Source organism: Pempheris klunzingeri, chromosome 10 (genome assembly GCF_042242105.1).
Source record: "Pempheris klunzingeri isolate RE-2024b chromosome 10, fPemKlu1.hap1, whole genome shotgun sequence".
Taxonomy (NCBI): domain Eukaryota; kingdom Metazoa; phylum Chordata; class Actinopteri; order Acropomatiformes; family Pempheridae; genus Pempheris; species Pempheris klunzingeri.
Genome location: NC_092021.1, coordinates 17247644 through 17267130, shown reverse-complemented (window position 1 = coordinate 17267130; position 19487 = coordinate 17247644). Strand labels below are relative to the sequence as shown.

General features: G+C 41.3%; 1 protein-coding gene across 1 annotated transcript in view; it reads left to right on the top strand.

Annotated features, from left to right (window-relative positions):
* Positions 1–2861: 2861 nt before the first annotated feature.
* LOC139208053 (electrogenic aspartate/glutamate antiporter SLC25A12, mitochondrial-like) overlaps positions 2862–19487 on the top strand; it is a 20927-nt gene continuing 4301 nt past the window's right edge. The window contains exons 1-13 of the mRNA XM_070837599.1: positions 2862–2927; positions 3439–3492; positions 5522–5664; positions 7187–7302; positions 8104–8243; positions 12265–12411; positions 12677–12815; positions 13754–13847; positions 14828–14912; positions 16143–16224; positions 17289–17447; positions 18415–18467; positions 18699–18779. Coding sequence (XP_070693700.1) covers positions 2916–2927; positions 3439–3492; positions 5522–5664; positions 7187–7302; positions 8104–8243; positions 12265–12411; positions 12677–12815; positions 13754–13847; positions 14828–14912; positions 16143–16224; positions 17289–17447; positions 18415–18467; positions 18699–18779 — 1305 coding nt within the window. The 5' untranslated portion in view covers positions 2862–2915. The remainder of the gene's footprint in view (positions 2928–3438; positions 3493–5521; positions 5665–7186; positions 7303–8103; positions 8244–12264; positions 12412–12676; positions 12816–13753; positions 13848–14827; positions 14913–16142; positions 16225–17288; positions 17448–18414; positions 18468–18698; positions 18780–19487) is intronic.

Below are 19487 nucleotides of genomic sequence, written 5' to 3'. Positions count from 1 at the left end.
CCGGGGGAATGTGCAATTGTGAACATCCCTCTGAAGCCTGGGTAATGCTGTGCTATCATCCCATCCTCAGCTATTCTGTCCTCCAGGTGCACCAATGAATGACCTACCCAGTCATGTTTAAGCCGCTGTAATTTTACCTCTACTACACTGTCAGCACTAGATTATCCCTTTCCTGAACAATACCATACCTTTTACAATCCTTAGGCAACAAATTGTGTCTGCATGGAGGCAATAGGTGCTGCTTGATCTCTGAACTTCAAACTACAGTCGTTTGGACTTCTTTTTCCACAAATGCAGGGAATGAGAAAAGCCCCCAGTAGAGGACAGAAATACAATGTTGTCGTGTTAAACAGTTTTGGTGCAGTCGGTCCTCTAACTGTGACACAGGTGTACATGCAGGTGAGCAGCAATAGCTCAGGTGGTTTGTGTATTGATCATATGGTTGGTGGTTAGAGAATTTGGGTGGTTACTAAGCTTGTAAATGGTCATAGTCATTTCAAACAGCAAGACTTTACTGCCTTGGACTTTAAAACTTGAGTCCTTTCACCCTCCAATTAATTTCCTGATTAACAGCCAAAACACTGTAGTCAGAGCTGGAAAGAGACACACTGCCTGAACACCACCGAGGTACATTTTGTGGTGCACATTTAGTATTTCGATTGTGAAACTGTATACTTTTACTGTACACTTTACTTAAAGTACCTCATGAATTATGATTCAGTTCTGGAGGTTTTTCCTGTGGTCCGATCAGTATTATTAAAGTGCACAAACATTAATACATAAATAATTCAGCTAAACTATGTTTTACATATGAATTTTTGCCTCACATATAGATACTTGAATTCATTGGTGGACAAGGGGGGGGGGCTCTATGGTGGCTCTATGGTGGCTCTAGGGAGCTCTTCCAGTGAAGAAAACAAAATGCAGAATACAATGCAAACACAATATAGGCTCCTCTACATGCTTAAATCTTAGTCACATGATAAAACAATTTTAAAAATTTCAGTCCTGGTTAATTTGGGGACACCCAAGATGTGAGTGGAAGATATATTTCCAGTGACTGCTTCACAATAAAAGCTTCCCCATGTTTCACCAAATGAACACTTTTAATGTGAAGCAGGAGGCCTGTTAGGAGGAGATGTTCAGTTAGCATGAACAGTAACTTAAAACAGCTCTGATGCAGCTTTAGGAGAGTGAACAGTGAGCGGCTGTCAGTGAGAAAGAATTAAAAACTTTAAAGTTGGACTATAGGCTGCATAGTCTCCTGTGAATCCTCTGTGCATGTGACAGCTATTTGAATCCTTTACTTACTTATTTAAGTATGGTTAAAATATTTTGAGTCTCAAATATTACTGTCTGGACTCTAAACTAGATCGACTTTCAACATATTTTCTGCTTTGTCTTAAGGTACTACAGGAAACCAGTACTCTGTATATATAATATTAGTACTACAGTGAAGCAGTACTCTGTGCATATAATATTAGTACTACAGTGAAGCAGTACTCGGTGTGTATTATATTAGTACTACAGTGAAGCAGTACTCGGTGTGTATTATATTAGTACTACAGTGAAGCAGTACTCTGTGTATATGATATTAGTGCTACAGTGAAGCAGTACTCTGTGTATATAATATTAGTACTACAGTGAAGCAGTACTCTGTGCATATAATATTAGTACTACAGTGAAGCAGTACTCGGTGTGTATTATATTAGTACTACAGTGAAGCAGTACTCGGTGTGTATTATATTAGTACTACAGTGAAGCAGTACTCTGTGTATATATTAGTACTACAGTGAAGCAGTACTCTGTGTGTATTAGTACTACAGTGAAGCAGTACTCTGTGTGTGTTAGTACTACAGTGAAGCAGTACTCTGTGTGTATAATATTAGTACTACAGTGAAGCAGTACTCTGTGTGTATATTAGTACTACAGTGAAGCAGTACTCTGCGTGTATAATATTAGTACTACAGTGAAGCAGTACTCTGTGTATATATTAGTACTACAGTGAAGCAGTACTCTGTGTATATATTAGTACTACAGTGAAGCAGTACTCTGTGTATATATTAGTACTACAGTGAAGCAGTACTCTGTGTGTATATTAGTACTACAGTGAAGCAGTACTCTGCGTGTATAATATTAGTACTACAGTGAAGCAGTACTCTGTGTATATATTAGTACTACAGTGAAGCAGTACTCTGTGTATATTAGTACTACAGTGAAGCAGTACTCTGTGTGTATATTAGTACTACAGTGAAGCAGTACTCTGCGTGTATAATATTAGTACTACAGTGAAGCAGTACTCTGCGTGTATAATATTAGTACTACAGTGAAGCAGTACTCTGTGTATATATTAGTACTACAGTGAAGCAGTACTCTGTGTGTATAATATTAGTACTACAGTGAAGCAGTACTCTGTGTGTATATATTAGTACTACAGTGAAGCAGTACTCTGTGTATATATTAGTACTACAGTGAAGCAGTACTCTGTGTATATATTAGTACTACAGTGAAGCAGTACTCTATGTGTATAATATTAGTACTACAGTGAAGCAGTACTCTGTGTGTATAATATTAGTACTACAGTGAAGCAGTACTCTGTGTGTATAATATTAGTACTACAGTGAAGCAGTACTCTGTGTATATATTAGTACTACAGTGAAGCAGTACTCTGTGTGTATAATATTTTACATTATATTCATGTTATATTTGGGGGCGGACCACGTCCTCTTGTGACCCCCGCAGACAGGAAATGCACCTTTCCGTCCGTCCGTCTGTCCGTCCGCAGCATCTCCGGACAGTGAGGGAGGACCCCAGCCTAAATATAAAGCCCCATACCCGGGCTGTCCCGTCGTGCCCGCTGTCATCCCGATGCCCGGCGCGCGCGCTCGTCCTCTGCGGCTGACGTCACACCCAGCATGGCGGTCAAGGTGACTCCGTCAATATTTCTTATCAGATAATAATTTGAAAACGCAGTAAAGCGGCCGCGAGCTTGTCGGATACGGAGGACAGCATGTCTGTGCGGACGCGTGGGTTTAAAGCTCTTGTCTTAAATGCAGCTTTGTGTTATTTCTGCATCTGTTCATTGGCGCATCTCTGCCGGCCTGGCAGATACAACTGTGATTTCTTTCCTCTGTTGCATGTGTGTGTGTGTGTTTGTCAGATATTTATGTTGAAGTGGGTTTCATTTGTAATATTAAAGGATCAGCAGAGTTATTCTCACATGCATGGTGGTGTTGTTACAGTCGTATGCGATGGATCCTGCTGAGCGAAAAAAAATGCGCTAAAATCAGAGCTAAACAGTGACAGTCTGAACTTTTATTGGTTGACTTACACCCAATTTGAACATTTGGCAAAGTAGCCAAGTGAAGCCTTAATTACAGGCAGCATCGTGATAATCTGGCTAATTTTTTACAGCATATTCCAACTTGTGTGTTATAGGTGCAGGCAACAAAAAGAGGCGACCCCCATGACTTGAAGACTATTTTTCTGAAGGTGAGACTCACAGAAACAAAAAACATGCAGCATTAATGCTACACAAATACAGGCATAAACTGTGTGTCAGGGGTCTACTTTCTCTGTGGTGTCCCATTAGGATGCCTGGTTCAACAAAGGTCACACAAATGCTTCAACTAATTTTGGATCTGCTTCGACAGACAGTCTCCCCTTCGCTTTGACTTCATATGTGTAGCCTGGGTTTTGTTCTTCAGCTCTGTCCTCTACCCTTCAGAGAAACAAATCCTCGGTATTGGCGTGTAGGCTTGTTTACCCCTTCAGGTCTTGTTTAGAGTATAAACTTGTTCCTGTTCTGTTTGAGACACAAGTCGCCTCTTGACTCTGCTATAAGAGGACTGCGCAATTTGTAACGCATATTAAGGTGGGAGAGTTAATTACTGGAAGCTCGGTCTGACTGCCTCTATAATTTAATTAAGAACTACTTGAGGCCTACTGTGAGGGTGAATGGATACACAATCATGTGACGGAGTAATGTGGCAATAAATTGCTTGGAATTAATATTTTCACTTAAAACATTAATTCAGCAGAGTGCATTGAATTGTGGGCCTGAAAACACTTGGCGTGAAGGTCCCCTCCCTCGCTCCTTCTCTGTTTATCTCATGCTCTCTCTATCCGGGCTTGGCTTAGACCCACGAGAGTGGCCTTTCTGTTGCCAGTTCATGTGGCGCTTGTGTTTCCAGAGCTATCTCTGTTCCAACATGAAACCCAACCCAGGCTCTAAAAATGACCGTACGTCTTAAAGCCTGACTGAGATCTCAGGTTCAGCACAGTGCTGCTTCGGCTGCTGATGGTGGTGATGGTTACTGATTATTGCCACTGTGCACTATTTATTTGATAATTCAAATTAGGTTTGGGCATTATTACAGTATATACTTTAAAGTAACTAAGATTAGTTAACTGTCTCTTGTTGCACTGTTTTGTACCAAAGTATCAAACAGGAGCTATAGTCTCTGGTTGTCTGACACCTGATTTATGGTAAAAGTAAAATCAGTTTTTTTTTTCCATTAATGTGATGAAGTACTTTGAGTTTTCAGGCACATCATTTACTCTATAAGCCTGAAATAAAAATTCTCATCTGCTTACTGTATTCATAAACAGTTACTAATGGTTACTCATGGTAACCATGGTTACTCAATTGAATATCCAGAAAATGTAGTATATCAAAATGATATATCAGTATTGCAGTATGAAATTACATGTGACATGAAAGTAGATTTTATCCATATCGGGATCAGACCCGGTTCCAGCACGGCCCTGAACCCCAAACTGCTCCAGTGGAGCTGCTCAGTGAGCAGCAGACTGAACCGGCCTTCTTCCAGTGTGTAACTGTGAACAGGGTGTTCCTGACAAAGACTGCCTGGCTCTGAGCACCACTTCTCTGAATAAATAAAGGTTAAAACATCGTAATACAACCACTGTTCCCTTATCAACAAAACACTAATCATGAACATAGTTATTACATGTAGTGCAGTGCGTGTTTATTAAAGTGTACTGGGTGTATTGTATGTCGTGCATCTGATATTTTTCCTTTTAAATGTAATTGTGTATCTCCTCCATATGTAGATGAGATGAATGTGTTTGTACGTAGCACGAGGAGAGACTTATCTCTGCCTCACACGAAGTAAAAGGGTGACAAAGATTTGAAAGAAACTGATGCTTTTCAAAACTGTTTGTGATGATGGGATGCAGCAAAGCATTGTATACATTTAAAGCACTGTGCAGGGCCAGTAAATTGAGAACCACATGTGCTGGTATTGAAAGCTATACACAGACACCTTATTGTTGCAAAGAAAAGAGAAACCAATTGAGAGACCCGCAGCAGAAACAGACTTGTTATCTATTATCTATTATTGGCTGTTTTTTTTCTCTCATTGTATTCAGTACTACACATCATTTTCTTTCTATGCACACAAAGGAAATTCTACGCTACCGATTCCTAATCTAAATCCATGTTATGAGACATTTAAGTTCCATGTTGTTGACAGCTCTGCCTGTGTCTCCTCTGCAGTATGCCAGCGTGGTGGAGGATGGAGAGCATTACATGACCCCCAGGGACTTTGTACAGAGTTACCTGGGTCTTCATGCACAGCCTCAGCACAATCCCAAAACTGTGGAGCTGATAGCTGGAGTGGCTGACACTACTAAAGATGGGTGAGCGCCTATAGTGAAATAAGTAAAGCTACCACATGTAGGTCAATGGTTATTCCAGTTTGTGTGTGTATTTTCTCACCAAAAGTTTTGTAGACCTTTTGATTTTTGGGCACTCTTAAATTCACAGTTTCAACTCTAATACATATTTCTGGTCTAAAATAAGAGGCCTCTGTGTTTGTGTTTCAATCCCCTTTGGTAATGATTTTTCTATTGTGTTTCTCGTTGAGGCGACAGCTTTGTAGTTTGAAGGAGCTGCTGCTTTTTTAACGTACATAAAAGTACATGTTACTTCATAATTGGAAACTGGAATTTACACATAACAGGCTCTCAGCACAGTATTACAGTACATGAACTACTACACATGATACTATTACACAAGATTACAAGCATGCCAGGAGGTGCACAGCACCGCCTTGTTAGCTGTGACATGTACTGACTGTAATTCTGTTAGTATGTGTTTTGGTGATATGTTCCTGAACTTGCGTCCCAAATTCCTGTACATTTATTGCACCAGTAAAGTGACGTCTTGGCCAAAATATAGAAAATACATTTGCTCCCTCTTGACTTCCATTTGTTAACAACAAGCTAGTTTTTATAGATATTAGAGACAAATCCAACCGTATTTTCCTGTTTGATGAGGTTTTTAAGGCACTTTGAAGTCAACAAACCATCTGGAAATCACATGATCAAGCAGCCAGTAACCACTTTAACACCAAATTCTCATAAAGCGTCTATAATATTTTCTTTTCTTTCCAGTGCCCCACCTGTTGCTCTATTGCGCCACCAACGTGTCTATCGGGTGCCAAAGAGTCTGTTAATGATTTATCTCACTGGCACTTGCAGAGTAAATAGGAATCTTTATCAGTCAGTTTTATACCTGCAGCTGATTGATTTAATATCTAGTGATAAGATAAGTCAAAATATGTCTGCGGTACCTGATTCGAGCTGCACCTTTAATTGGAGAGTAGAGCAGCAGTTAGACCTCCAATATCACTCATAAATAAGGATTAAGGATTCTCGTCTGTGTTGGCTTAAAAGCTGAGCTTAATGCTCATTTAATTTTGTTATTAATAAAAATACATGTATATAGTTTATAAAATCAATAATAGAATATAATAGAATGAACTTTAATCAAGACCACAGAAGAAGAGAAGCTCCTTAGGTGCTCACAAAAAATGGAAATCTGAGCATCAACAATTTCTGTGACAACTGGGCAAACTCCATTTGTTGATGGAGTTCATGTGATAGGATTGAAAGCTCCAGAAGAGTTGCTAAATGGACCTTGTTGTTTGTGAAATTGTTTGGTCAAATGCTGTTTCGAAGGTCAAGCACGGACTTTGAAGCTCAGCTGAAAAATAGACGTAGTATCACATTACTGCATTTGCTTGCTGTCCTTTTGTCCTTACATGTGTTTAAATGGGTTTTTCAGGACAGACTGTGATGCAGTTGTAGCTTCTGTAATTTTGCCAAAGAAACACATGTCCTTTGTTCAGATAGCACTCTTTCTTTCTTGTCCAAACAGACTGATCTCTTTCCAGGAGTTTCTGGCCTTTGAATCAGTTCTATGTGCCCCGGATGCCCTGTTCATAGTTGCCTTTCAGTTGTTTGACAAGACTGGCACAGGGAACATCTCATTTGGTATGTACCTGCTGGTTAATGTCGGCACGCTGGTGTGGGGGTGTACTTCATGCTCAATTGCAGGAGACTAAGCATCATGTTATGCATATATTGTAGCTTAAACACCATAAAATTAGAATAACTCTATTTGACTAAAGATGTTCATGTAGGTAATGACAGGTATTAAAGATGCTTTTCTGTCCTAGTTTTAATTGATAAGTAATGGAAAAGGATGATAAAGATGATGGAAAATACCAAAACAACTACAAGAGGGATGGGTTCAAGTTGCATTTGAGTATAATGTTAAACATTGGGGTCACAAGTGCTATTCTTACTAAAGCATGTGTAGTCCATAGTGGTGGCCATGTACTTTGTATGTGTGACTTATGCTAGTAGCTATTATTCTTAAAGTTTCATCTCAGGGCAGGACAGCAAGCGAGCTGTGTGCACCATCACATTATAACCAGCTCCGTCTGACAAGGAGAGAAATGAATCCAGCATGTCATAAACCAAGAGATGCAGAGTCTTACGGGGAAGCCGTTGCTGTGCTCTGTCTGTGCCACGGGCCTCCATAAAGACGACTGTAATTGAGCGCCGTGCTTATGCAGAAAATTTCCTGGATGGTTTCAAAACCCTCAAAATGTAAAAGGGCTGGGGACTGTCAAACAGCACATTCAGCCTCGCAGTCCAAATGACTCTTTCCTCGACTTTAACGAGGTTCCCTACAAGTGGAATGAGGACGTGAGATGGACGTTACAATTGCATCTGGCATGTCTCTCCCTCTGTGTCTTGTTATTGCTCATTCATGTCTCACTCTTCCAGAGAATGTACGCGACATCTTCAGCCAGACCACAGTTCACCACCACATTCCCTTCAACTGGGACTGTGAGTTCATCAGGCTGCACTTCGGCCATGAAAGAAACAAGAACCTCAGCTACGCGGAGTTCACACAGTTTCTGCAGGTATAGATTTTATCCACACCTTCATCTGTTTTATTATGCCTCCATGTGACTAGAGATGGGTTTTTTTCTCGTGTTGTCTGTCTATGCGTATGTATGAGCATGCATCCGGTCATTCCATTATATCTCAGGAACGCCTCAAGGGATTTCTTTAAATTTGGCACAAACTTTCATTTGGACTAAAGGATGAACTGAAAGATTTTGGTGGCGAAAGAGCACTGTGACTGTAAAATATGTTCAGAATCCATCCAATGTCCATACTGCTTATCCTTAAGGGTCGTGGGGACCAATCCCAGCTGACAGTGGGGCGAGAGGCGGGGTACTCCCTGGACTGGTCACCAGGCAATTGCAGCCATTCACATTCACACCTACGGGAAATCTAGAGTCACCAATTAACCTGCATGTCTTTGGACTGTGGGTGGAAGCCGGAGTGCTCAGAGAAAACCCATGCAAGCACGGAGAGAACGTGCAAACTCCACACAGAAAGGTTCAAGGTTCAAACCACAAGCCAGTGGATTCGAACCTGGAACCTTCTTGTTGTGACAGTGCGAACCACTGCACCACTGTACCACTGTGCTGCACTATGTTCAGAATTCACACACTAATTATGACAGAATTTCACACAAATGTCTAATAGAAATGATGAAGTGATGGCATTTTATATCCGAAAGGTCAAAGGTCAACTTAACTGAGACGTCATAATGTTCCGCAAAAAAACTGTTCTGGACGTTATTCAACACCGTAACTCTGGAACAGAAGTGGAGACTGTTTGTCAGACTAATTGGATACTGAATTTCTGACACTGATCACTGGTCAGACATGTTTTTCACAGTCAAGTGTTATAGTTACAGTAAAAGGAATAGTTTTATATTTTTGGAAAAATGCTTATTCCCTTTCCTGCAGAGAGTCAGGTGAGACATTTGATACTACACTCTCATGTCTGTGAATATGAAACCTCCTACAGCAGCATATCTCAGCATAAAGAGTGGAAATGAGGAAACAGCCAGCCGGGCACTGCTGAAGGTATCAATACACATACCAGCACCTTTAATGCTCACTAACTAACTAGTAAGTAGAAAAACATTTACCAACTATTTTGATAATAGATGGATCGATTTAGTAATTCTTAGGTAAAAACTCTGAACATCATCTTGATTAAGCTTCTTAGTGTGAAAATGTTCTGCTCCTCCTTGTTTTAACATTATAATAAATTGATTAATTTTTGGCTGCAGGTCTGAGCCAGATGCCATCTAATCTGGATTTGAACCTATAACTGATAAATTATTGAGAACTCACATACCAATTGCAGTCATTGTAAATCATCTCACATGATGCTACTCAGCCAATCAAATCTGTATTCTGAAGCATCGCAACTCAGTCAGTGAGTGAAATACAGACAAGGGAGAGATGAGAGACGGCAGTCTGAGTAACAAGTGAGTCAGAGAAAAGTAATTTCAAATGGCGTTCTCTAAAAAGGGAAAGATGGACAGCGAAAACAGAGGTTTTAACCAAGAATGGACTCTTACATGTTCATTCTTCAGTTCAAAATGAGGATGTCATGTTCAGACATCGTGGCTATTATTAAGTGTCAAAGTGATTCAAATTTGATTTGAGGACTCAGACACTAAATCATCTAAGAGCCTGTGTGTTATGTTTAAATACAGCCCGTATTTTACCTGAAATAAGAAAAGAACATTTATTAATATTGAAGAAACTGAGAGAGGTTTAGATTCAACTGCCTGGTCATTTCGGGGGATGCAGTTTGTGGTGACCTGCATTGTGTTATACTGGCAGGGGTTTCTTTTATTTTGTCCACCCCACCTGATATCAATGAGGGTAGATGGAATAACAGAAGCACCTCAGGTCAATAGCATCAGCAACTATATCCTCCAGAATAACCATGCAGTTGAATCTACACCTCGTTTCAGCAAAAACTGAACATTATAACCATAAATGAGGACTGATTGTAGGGCTGTTGTATTAGACTGCATTAGTCTGTGTACCTAACAAACTGGCAATTGAGTGCATGTAGTCCTGAAGGATAACACAGGTTAGATATTATGATGCTTGTTTGCTTGAGGAAATTTTCTCTAACTGGACCTCTTTGAATTTTTAATTGAATACCCGTGCTCCAGGTAATAGTGACTGACATTTTAAAATATTCTTATTATTAAAATAGACCAAGCAATTAATTGATTAATCAAGAAAACTATTGGCAGATGACAAAAATAATTGTTAGTTATAGTTACATATGTATGGTTAGTTATAATTCAGTATCTGTTTTGTTTAATCCGTACAAAGTATAAAAACAACAATTTGTGGTTTCATGTAGTTGTGAATATTTATGTCAAAGGCTATTTCTTAGATTTGGTTAAACTGTCACTGTGCAGAACAATAGACATATGCAGAACCCCTTGTAAAAGTCTGTATGTTATGCTAAGCTAGCCGGCTGCTAGCTCCACATAATGGTCAGATAAAGGAGTGGTATCAATATTCTTATCTAATTCTGGGCAAGAAGTAAGTGGATTTACCAAAATGCTGGACTATTTCTGCAACTTGTATTGGAAGCAAACATGGAACTGAACCAAGAACTCAATAACAAAAAAAAAAAAACCCTAAATAGAGACGGGATGTAATGAACTCGCTGGCTGTAGCACTTCCTCCGGCACAACGGCTTCCCCTCCCTCCTTGCTTGTTATACGGCATCACTACCACCCATTAGCATTGAGTGTTCCTGCCCCTTTCCATCAGAGTGTTCATCAACGTCAGCGTGTCGCTTGGTGACCCAGATTTTTTTTCCAACATCTTGGAAAGTTCACATCAATAAATCTTAAACCATTCATAATCATCACCTGCATCTCACAGCGAGACGTCTTTGTCCTGCTGAGGGAGAAACGGAAATGTCGTAACAGGAACCACATGCCACGTACCGTATGATCTTAAGATCATGGAGCTGTGGTGTGGAGTTGCGTCTCCTCAGATGATCTAGTGGTTTGTGGTACCCCAGTGCACCATTTGGACACTTAACGTTGTTTTGCTTTATTGGTTATTGCCTGTATCTCACTTTTACCTCTGTGCTGTGACATCGGCAGCAGTGCGACCAGGGAGGAACCTGGTTTGGAGTCGAGAGCTGTGGTCTCAGGCAGAATCTGGGTGGTCTGGGAGTTAGACAGGCTCCGCTGCAGTGTGGGATCCCTCAGAGCACTTTGTGGTTTATCATACTAGACTAGGGCTTCCCACCGCTACACCAAAGACTTTTGTGTGTGCAGGATTTTATTCACATCTATCATTATTATTGTCTTGTTTTTCTGTCACGTCCAAGCACATTTCCTTTCTTTTAACCAAAAACTACTCAAAACACACAAAAAAAGCACAGATCAGTGTGTCGAATTGATTCTTTTTTTCATACAGTCTTGGCTCTGCCACCTTGTGGTTGTTGCAGTATTAAGCTGGACTTGAAACTTCAGTGCGTGCAAACAAAGTAGAACATTTGTGAACAATATAATCAGACAAACATTGTGAGAATTAAACTTCAGCAACAATCCACTGATTAGGTTATCAGAACCAGAGTGTAAAGAAGAAGTAACAGCTGAATATTGCAGGGACGCTTCTCTGTGATCTGCGATGAGCTTTGACGGCAGAGACTGACCCGGGGTCAGCCTCCCCCTGCATCCCCATCTGATTGCATGGTTGTCATATTGAATCATTTTCCTGCAGACACACCTGCCGGCCGTCTCACCAACCGCTCTGCTCGGCTCTGGGGATCAGACTTCTCGGGACATGGTTTCCATTAGTTTCCAGAGAGACACTGATTACAAAAGCCAGTGTCTGACACCGTCACATCCGATGACTTTCACATCCGTCCAACACTGATATTATTACACTTTCATCCAGTTCTTCATCATCGGTTCTGTTCCTCTGTTGCCTTGTAATGCGCTGGCCCTCATCACAGGAACACTTTCTTTGCTCCTCTTTGGCAGCTAACAGCTTGACCTCCTGTCTGTGTGTGTGTGTGTTGCTGCAGGAGCTGCAGTTGGAGCATGCCCGCCAGGCGTTTGCACAAAAAGACAAGAACAAAAGTGGTACCATCACTGCACTGGACTTCAGCGACATCATGGCCACCATCAGACACCACATGCTGACTCCGTTTGTCGAGGAGAACCTGGTTTCAGTGAGTTCTAGAAAAAGTTCATCACCAGTTTTTAGACATTTTAAGTGGCTGTAATTGATATTTTTTTTAGAATAACAATGAATCAAATGTGATCACAACTTGAAAAACGAAAGTAAAAGATTAGCATCCAGGGAGCCCACATTCAGCTTGGACGTCCATGCTTGTAATTTATATTTTAAAGTGCGGCTGTCAATTAGCAGAACAATGAGGATTTAAGAGGATATAAGAAGATCAAGCAATGACAGATGTTTGGATCTTTCTCTAGGCTGCAGGAGGCAGCACCTCCCACATGGTGAGCTTCTCCTACTTCAATGCCTTCAACGCCCTCCTCAACAACATGGAGCTCATCCGCAAGATTTACAGCACCCTCGCAGGCACCCACAAAGACACACTTGTTACCAAAGGTACACCTGAGACACTACTGACATCACTGAAAGTCGTCATGTGTGCATTTTCTATGTGGAATGAAATGTAGCTGTGCCATCATGTTTTGACTTTCTTGACAGAGTGGTGTGAGTGAGCACACAGGGAACTCTTAACTGTAGCACTAAATTACCAAGGTAAATGAACATTTTTAACCTGGTAATCAGATCACCTCATACGTGTAGACCTGTGTAACTGATCTGTCAGTCACCTCTGCTCCTAATTGTCTTTCCCATTGAGATGCAAACTGTAGACTGTTCCTCTATCTCCTCTCCATGGTTGTTCTCCTTCTAGAAAAGAATTGTATAGTATTTGCAAATAATTCATTTTTCTATTACCAAACATATCAGATGAGTGGGATTTAAGTGTAATGCAAACACTCACGTGTCAGCTGTCAGTCACAGAAAAGTCTGTCATCAAAGCACTCGAGATCGGAGAAGCAGGCTTGTAACCGAGCGTTGCAGGTCGTTTCTGTGGGGGAAGTGAATAACAAACTGTTTTTTCCCTCCTACAAGAACTACCATTAGGTTTCTGTTGAGAAAGACCACCTGATGGTAATGGAGCTTCCCAGCAGGTAAAAGTAAAGAACTGAATATAAAGCACATATAAAAGAGTGGCTCAGGGTACTGAAGACAGAATGCATTCTCAGTTAGTGTACTCCATGATGAGGAGGTGAAGCACATACCAAATTCATTTAATAGTTTTAAATATCTCACTGTAATCTACTTCGACGTCCTGGTTAATAGCAAGAAAATTCACCAAAACACCAAAACATACAAGGCACAGTATTTGCAAATACTATTAAATACTAGCCTGTAGAAAACCCTGCTTCCTGTTTGACTTTAATGTACTGAGGCTGCCACTGACTTGAGGTCCTGTTTGCACGATTTCATTTCTTCGTCTCTTTATTGCATTGTAGAGGAGTTTGTCCATGCTGCAAATAAGTTTGGTCAAATCACTCCAATGGAGATTGACATCCTGTACCAGCTCGTTGGTCTCCACTCTCACTCCGGGTAAGATTCTGAAGTACTCTGTTTTAACCCTCTGGAGCCCCTTCATCTGTGAATACACTCAACGTGTTTTATTTACAGTAACATAATTTTATTGTATATAATGTAGAGAGAAGCTACAGAGCACAACATCTCATCTATGTCTGTTCACCAGAAAACATTTGAAGGTATTTTTTAGGTGAATTATTGATATTTTTCTGCTATATTTTTGAGTATGAATAGTGAAATGATATTTTTTACAACCTAGACCTGCTCTATAATAATATTTTGCGCAATTATGACTACAGATTAGTACATTTCTATTGGCAACTGTGTCATATTTGTGTATTTTGGGCTCTAGGCAGCTTAATACTTTGTTAGATAAAAAAGAAAGTCTCAATTATAGCTGGGTTTGTGCTAAACAAAAGATACTGTGCATGTGCATGGCGGTTTAAAGAGGGCTAAACGAAGACAAATTACCAGAAAGTCGCCAGAAATTAACCAAGAACTCCCTTGTCTTAACTTTTCCATGTTTGTCCATGTAATCACCCAGGTAGGTTCTGCTGCTGGTCTTCAAATCCACTGAGTGCATTCCAAACATTTATACAAAACTGTGTTATTTTTTATTCCACCATGAATGGAATAAATATGTTACAGGTCTGTTTATTGGCTGTAAAGATAAAGTTATTGCTCATTCAGTTTAACAACAGTGGCTCCACTGGCTGATTTACAAGACAAACATAAAACATGGATACAGACTATGATGAGTCAGGCCAGTGGGGAATATTTGTGTAACAAAACACATTTACTTGTTGGGCTACTGGCACTCATCCAGCTTTGTTTGTCTGTTGTTTATATAAACTTGAATTAAAATTGCAGTAACTTCAAGTTATATGCCAGTAAAAGGTCTGTGGAAAATCTTACATCACTGGCTGCTGCCCACATTAGATGTAGGGCTTTCTGCTTTTTCCTGGCCTGACTCCCTCCCTCCCCTGCGCGTTAAGGCGGCTGAACCACGCAGACATTGAGAGGATAGCCCCGTTGGAGGAAGGAGCCATGCCCTACCACCAAGCAGAGGCCCAGAGACAGGTAGCCGGGTTGACTCCTCTAATACACCTCGCATCCTCCTCCCTTTTATCAAAGCCTTTTCCTCTTTCCCTCTGCTTCCTTCTCAGAAAGGAGCAAAAAATGGAGAATGTTCAGTCCCTGAATTAGCAGAGTGCCCATGTTTTTCTTCCCTTGTGAAGTGCATTACTTAAACCTCCAGATAAAAGTACCAATTATACTGTAGTTATAGAAGAGGAGGAATGGATTGTTGCGTCGCTCCTTTCCATGAAAGGCTCTCCCCATTTTATTCAATATAGCTACACATACACATCAGCTGCAATCACACATCTGAGAAGCTAATAAGAGGCTTTTATCAGTGTGAGGCTTTAGGAGTTTTAGGAGCCTTTAGCAAAGTCTGCTAATGGCGGGAGGGGAGTAGGAGTCAAGGTGGATGTGGGAGAACAAAATAGTTCCTGCCTCCACCGGATAACAGGGCTCTATATCAGGCTGTGGTCAGAGCTTTCAGGCCACTCATGCTCCTGGGACTCATGCTCAGAGGTCTGGAATTTGATTCCTTTGGGGGGGATGCTGCAATTCTCAGGCCTGCCCTTTAGTGGAAGTAGGCTAATTGTTTAAACCCTTTGATCAAGACCTCGATCTTGTTAGCATGCAACCCTCGGTGGAAGCATCTGGGAAGAGGAAAAGACTGATCTGCTCTGCTCTTTTCTCATCTGGCCCGGGAGAAGTTACTCAACCTGCACACACACATTCTTAAACAGAGTCTCACTCGGACTGTGTGATATTCATGTAGATACTTATCTGTACATGGAAAAGGCTGGTGGAGCTAATCTGTTTCCCTGCACCACAGTGAAAATAAAGGGGCTCTGATTTCAACATCAAACACCAATCCAGAGATCAAGTAGATAAGAGAGAAATTATATTTTGTTATAAAAATAAAAGAAGACCTTTAACTTGAAGCCTCCCACAAGTAGCATGTGTGGAAAAGTCAGCCACAGGTTCACACAGTCAGTCAGTGTCTCCAGAGCTGGTCTGCCAGTGACATTTAATACTGGCTGATGATGAATCAGACGTTATATGACATGACCACATTCCATCGCCTTCCTCCGTCGTTGAGTACTCCATAGCATTTTTCTTTCCACAATGTATCTGGTTCGCTCTAGTTTAATAGCCAGCCGATTCATGCTTAGTGTTCTGATCCCCCCGTCTTTCTCCAGATTCATTTGACCGCTGGTGTCTTTTTCTCCTATACAGCACGCTCACGAAACGACTCGGCCCATCTGGCTCCAGGCTGCAGAGTCTGCCTACAGGTTTTCTCTGGGCTCAATCGCTGGAGGTGAGTGACATGTCTGCGGCAGAGCCCCCGGCCCGCCTGAGGGGTAACCTTAGCCGGCCAGACTGGCGCGCCGAGGCCCCGGGGCCGGCCATTGTGCTGCAGGGAGAGGGGTTGTGATGTGAGGCTCCGACATTGTGCTGCCGTGCCACCGATGGCTCCAGGCTGTCGTTGGAGTCAAAGCTTTGGAATGACACAAATCTTCCGGAACCGCAGACTCTGGAATCTCCGTCTAATTACACTGGAAGGATACAAGGATACAAGGAGCCTCTGACATAACTGGCCCTCAGATAGAAACACACTCTGTCCCTGTGTGTGTGTGTGTGCTGTCCCTAAGACCTATCAATCCTCATTCATCAAAAAAAGATGTATATCACCAGGAATTGGGTAAAACTGTCATGTCTTTCCAGTGATAATGAACTGCTTCTTACCCAGCCGCTGTGCTGACTGAGCTGTTTGTGTCATTACAGCAACCACTCATGTCAGACAAGACAAGCTGAGAGCAGGAGTTTAGTGCAACTTCCTGTAGCGTTAACAGACTTCCTACTCTGTGCAATACTTAATACACAACCACAGGTCTATTAGTCTCTCCGTAGGACACTAAATAAGAAATTAGGGTGACAAGATGGCTCATATGCACCTAGAGGACGGCCCAAGAGCTTGAAAATTTTGACCATTGATTGAATGATCCAGTCATTTTTCAAGCAAAAAGGCCAATCATTACTAGTTTCTGCTTCTCAAATGTGAGGATTTGCTGCTTTTCTTTGCCATCTGTAATATTAAATTGATCATCTTTAGGTTTTGGATTCTTGGTCGGGCAAAGCAAGAAATGTAAAAATGCCACCTTGAGCTTGGTGAAATTATAATTTATTTTTTTTTTTACATCTTATAGACAAAACCATTAATGGATAATGAAAAGAATTGTTAGTTGCAGCTGTAATCCTCACAGTTTTCAGTATGTACCTAAGAAAACCATACAAGCTAATAAATCTGTATGTAAATGATTGGTAACGTGAACAGAAACAGAACAAAGATTTCAAAAGGTGATGAATGTGTGTGTTTTGCAGCCACCGGTGCCACGGCTGTGTACCCCATCGACCTGGTGAAGACGCGCATGCAGAACCAACGCTCCACAGGCTCCTTTGTAGGAGAGCTGATGTACAAGAACAGCTTTGACTGCGCGAAGAAGGTGCTCCGTTACGAGGGCTTCTTCGGATTCTACAGAGGTAATCCTTTACAGATTTCATAGTGCGTAAAAGGACCAGAAATCTGTGTGCAGGCCAGAATGTGAGTCTTGTGGAAAACAAACCATCTAATGGGAGAGTGCAAGGATTTGTCAGTGTGCTAATATCAGCAGCATGGGCTGCTAATTGACACCAGAAACCTTTGCCCTCCCTGTTCAGCAGTGAATGCAGCAACACCCAGGGGCCGCGTTTTCATTATCTCAATACCTGGGAGAGCTCCCCGAGGAAAATGACCAGCAGTGCTCATGTAGTAGCAGTGTCTGATCTGCCTCTGCGCGGATGGTGATAATGGTGCTGAAGGCTTGTGATATACAACACTTCTACCCTCGGGCTGTGCATATGAAGGAAGTCAAGACTGCCATCTACTGCTACCTCCACCACTGCAGCTCTTTGTTGCTCTGATCTGCTTCCCCCTGCCTCCCTTTCCTCCTCTCTTGCACATGATAAGAGGGTGATTGACTCAGAGACAGACACGCTCGGCTGTTTTCTGGCTGCATACCAGCAGCAGTCACTCAGCAGCTCCTTCAGAAGTTTATCTGGCTTGATGAAGGACAGACGGTGAAACAGTACGGCGGTTATCGCCACCGTAGCACCCGGCCCCCCCCACTCCGCCCCCGATCTTGTCCGTGACCACACAGCTCTCTCTGTTCCCCACCAACAGTGGGATCAGGCCTCAACAATGCTGATCCCATACGCACCAGCAGTTTCATATTTTTGGACTTTTGTTCAATTTCAATGGGACCTTTGTGTTTTGGGGCATCAGATGTATCAGCCACATCTGTAAATATTTATGGGTTTGTTTTAGGCACACAAGAACCCTGCAGCTTACATTGCCGAAGCTGTCAGTGGATGTATTCATTCAGCGGAGATAAAAATGTGCATTCATTTCAGGCCAGACTTTGTCTCTCTTTCAGGTATTCTAATGGTATCTATGAATAATATTTTGCAGGTCTCCTCCCGCAGCTCATTGGCGTTGCCCCGGAGAAAGCTATCAAACTTACGGCAAGTCATTCCACTGTGTAGCTTAAGGTACTCAAAAAGTTGCTCTGAATGATTCACTGTGAATGAAAAACATACATGGAGCCTAGAAGAAATACACTCTTCGCAATCAAGATGTGACTGCAACCACAAGTTAACATTAATGCCCTGCTATCAAGATTGGGATTGTGTCTCATCTGCTTTTTTTTCTTGATGCCCCCCTCCCACCCTCCTCTCTTTCTCTTTTTTTTCCAGGTGAATGATTTTGTCAGAGACAAGTTCACCACACAAGATGATACCATCCCTCTGCCTGCAGAGATCCTCGCTGGTGGATGTGTAAGCATTATTTTAGTGATCTTTTGAGTTCAGTCTCTAGATTAAGTCAAAACCAAGTAAAAGAAAGAAATTAATGTGGGAAGATTGTTTTCTGTCTTTTACTGTTACATTGTTCAGTTTAAATGCTTATGAGATCCCCTGTTCAGTTTACTAAAATACAGACTTGCTAACCAGCCAAAGTACATTGCTGCATTTCTAATAGAAAAAACCATCTTGTTCACTTATGATTATTCACAGATTATAAAAAGTTTAGTTTGGTTGAGATATCAAACTACATGGAAGCATTTTCATTGTGAACTAATACTCTTATCAACACACACTCACTCCCACTGCTGTTGTGTATGTATGTATAGTACAATGATATAAATGTTTAAGTACCTGCAGGGTCAGATAGTTATTTGTTAACATGGACTGTATACAGTGGTGGGTCAAGTATTCAGATACTTTTTAAAATGTGTATGTCAATAACAAGAAAAACAACTAAGTATAGTAATACAGCAATATACAAATACGTCATTCAAGTAAATTTCCTGCAATTTATTTAATTTGTGTGAGAAATTATAATTATTTAGCTCCTCATGTCCACTAATCTTTTGGCATTCTACATCCTACATGGGTTCCCTGCGTATGAAAGGTAATTTTTGCCCCTGAATCCTCTAAGTCGGAGATATTTTTGGCCCAAATTGCACTATTACAACATCGTTTGAT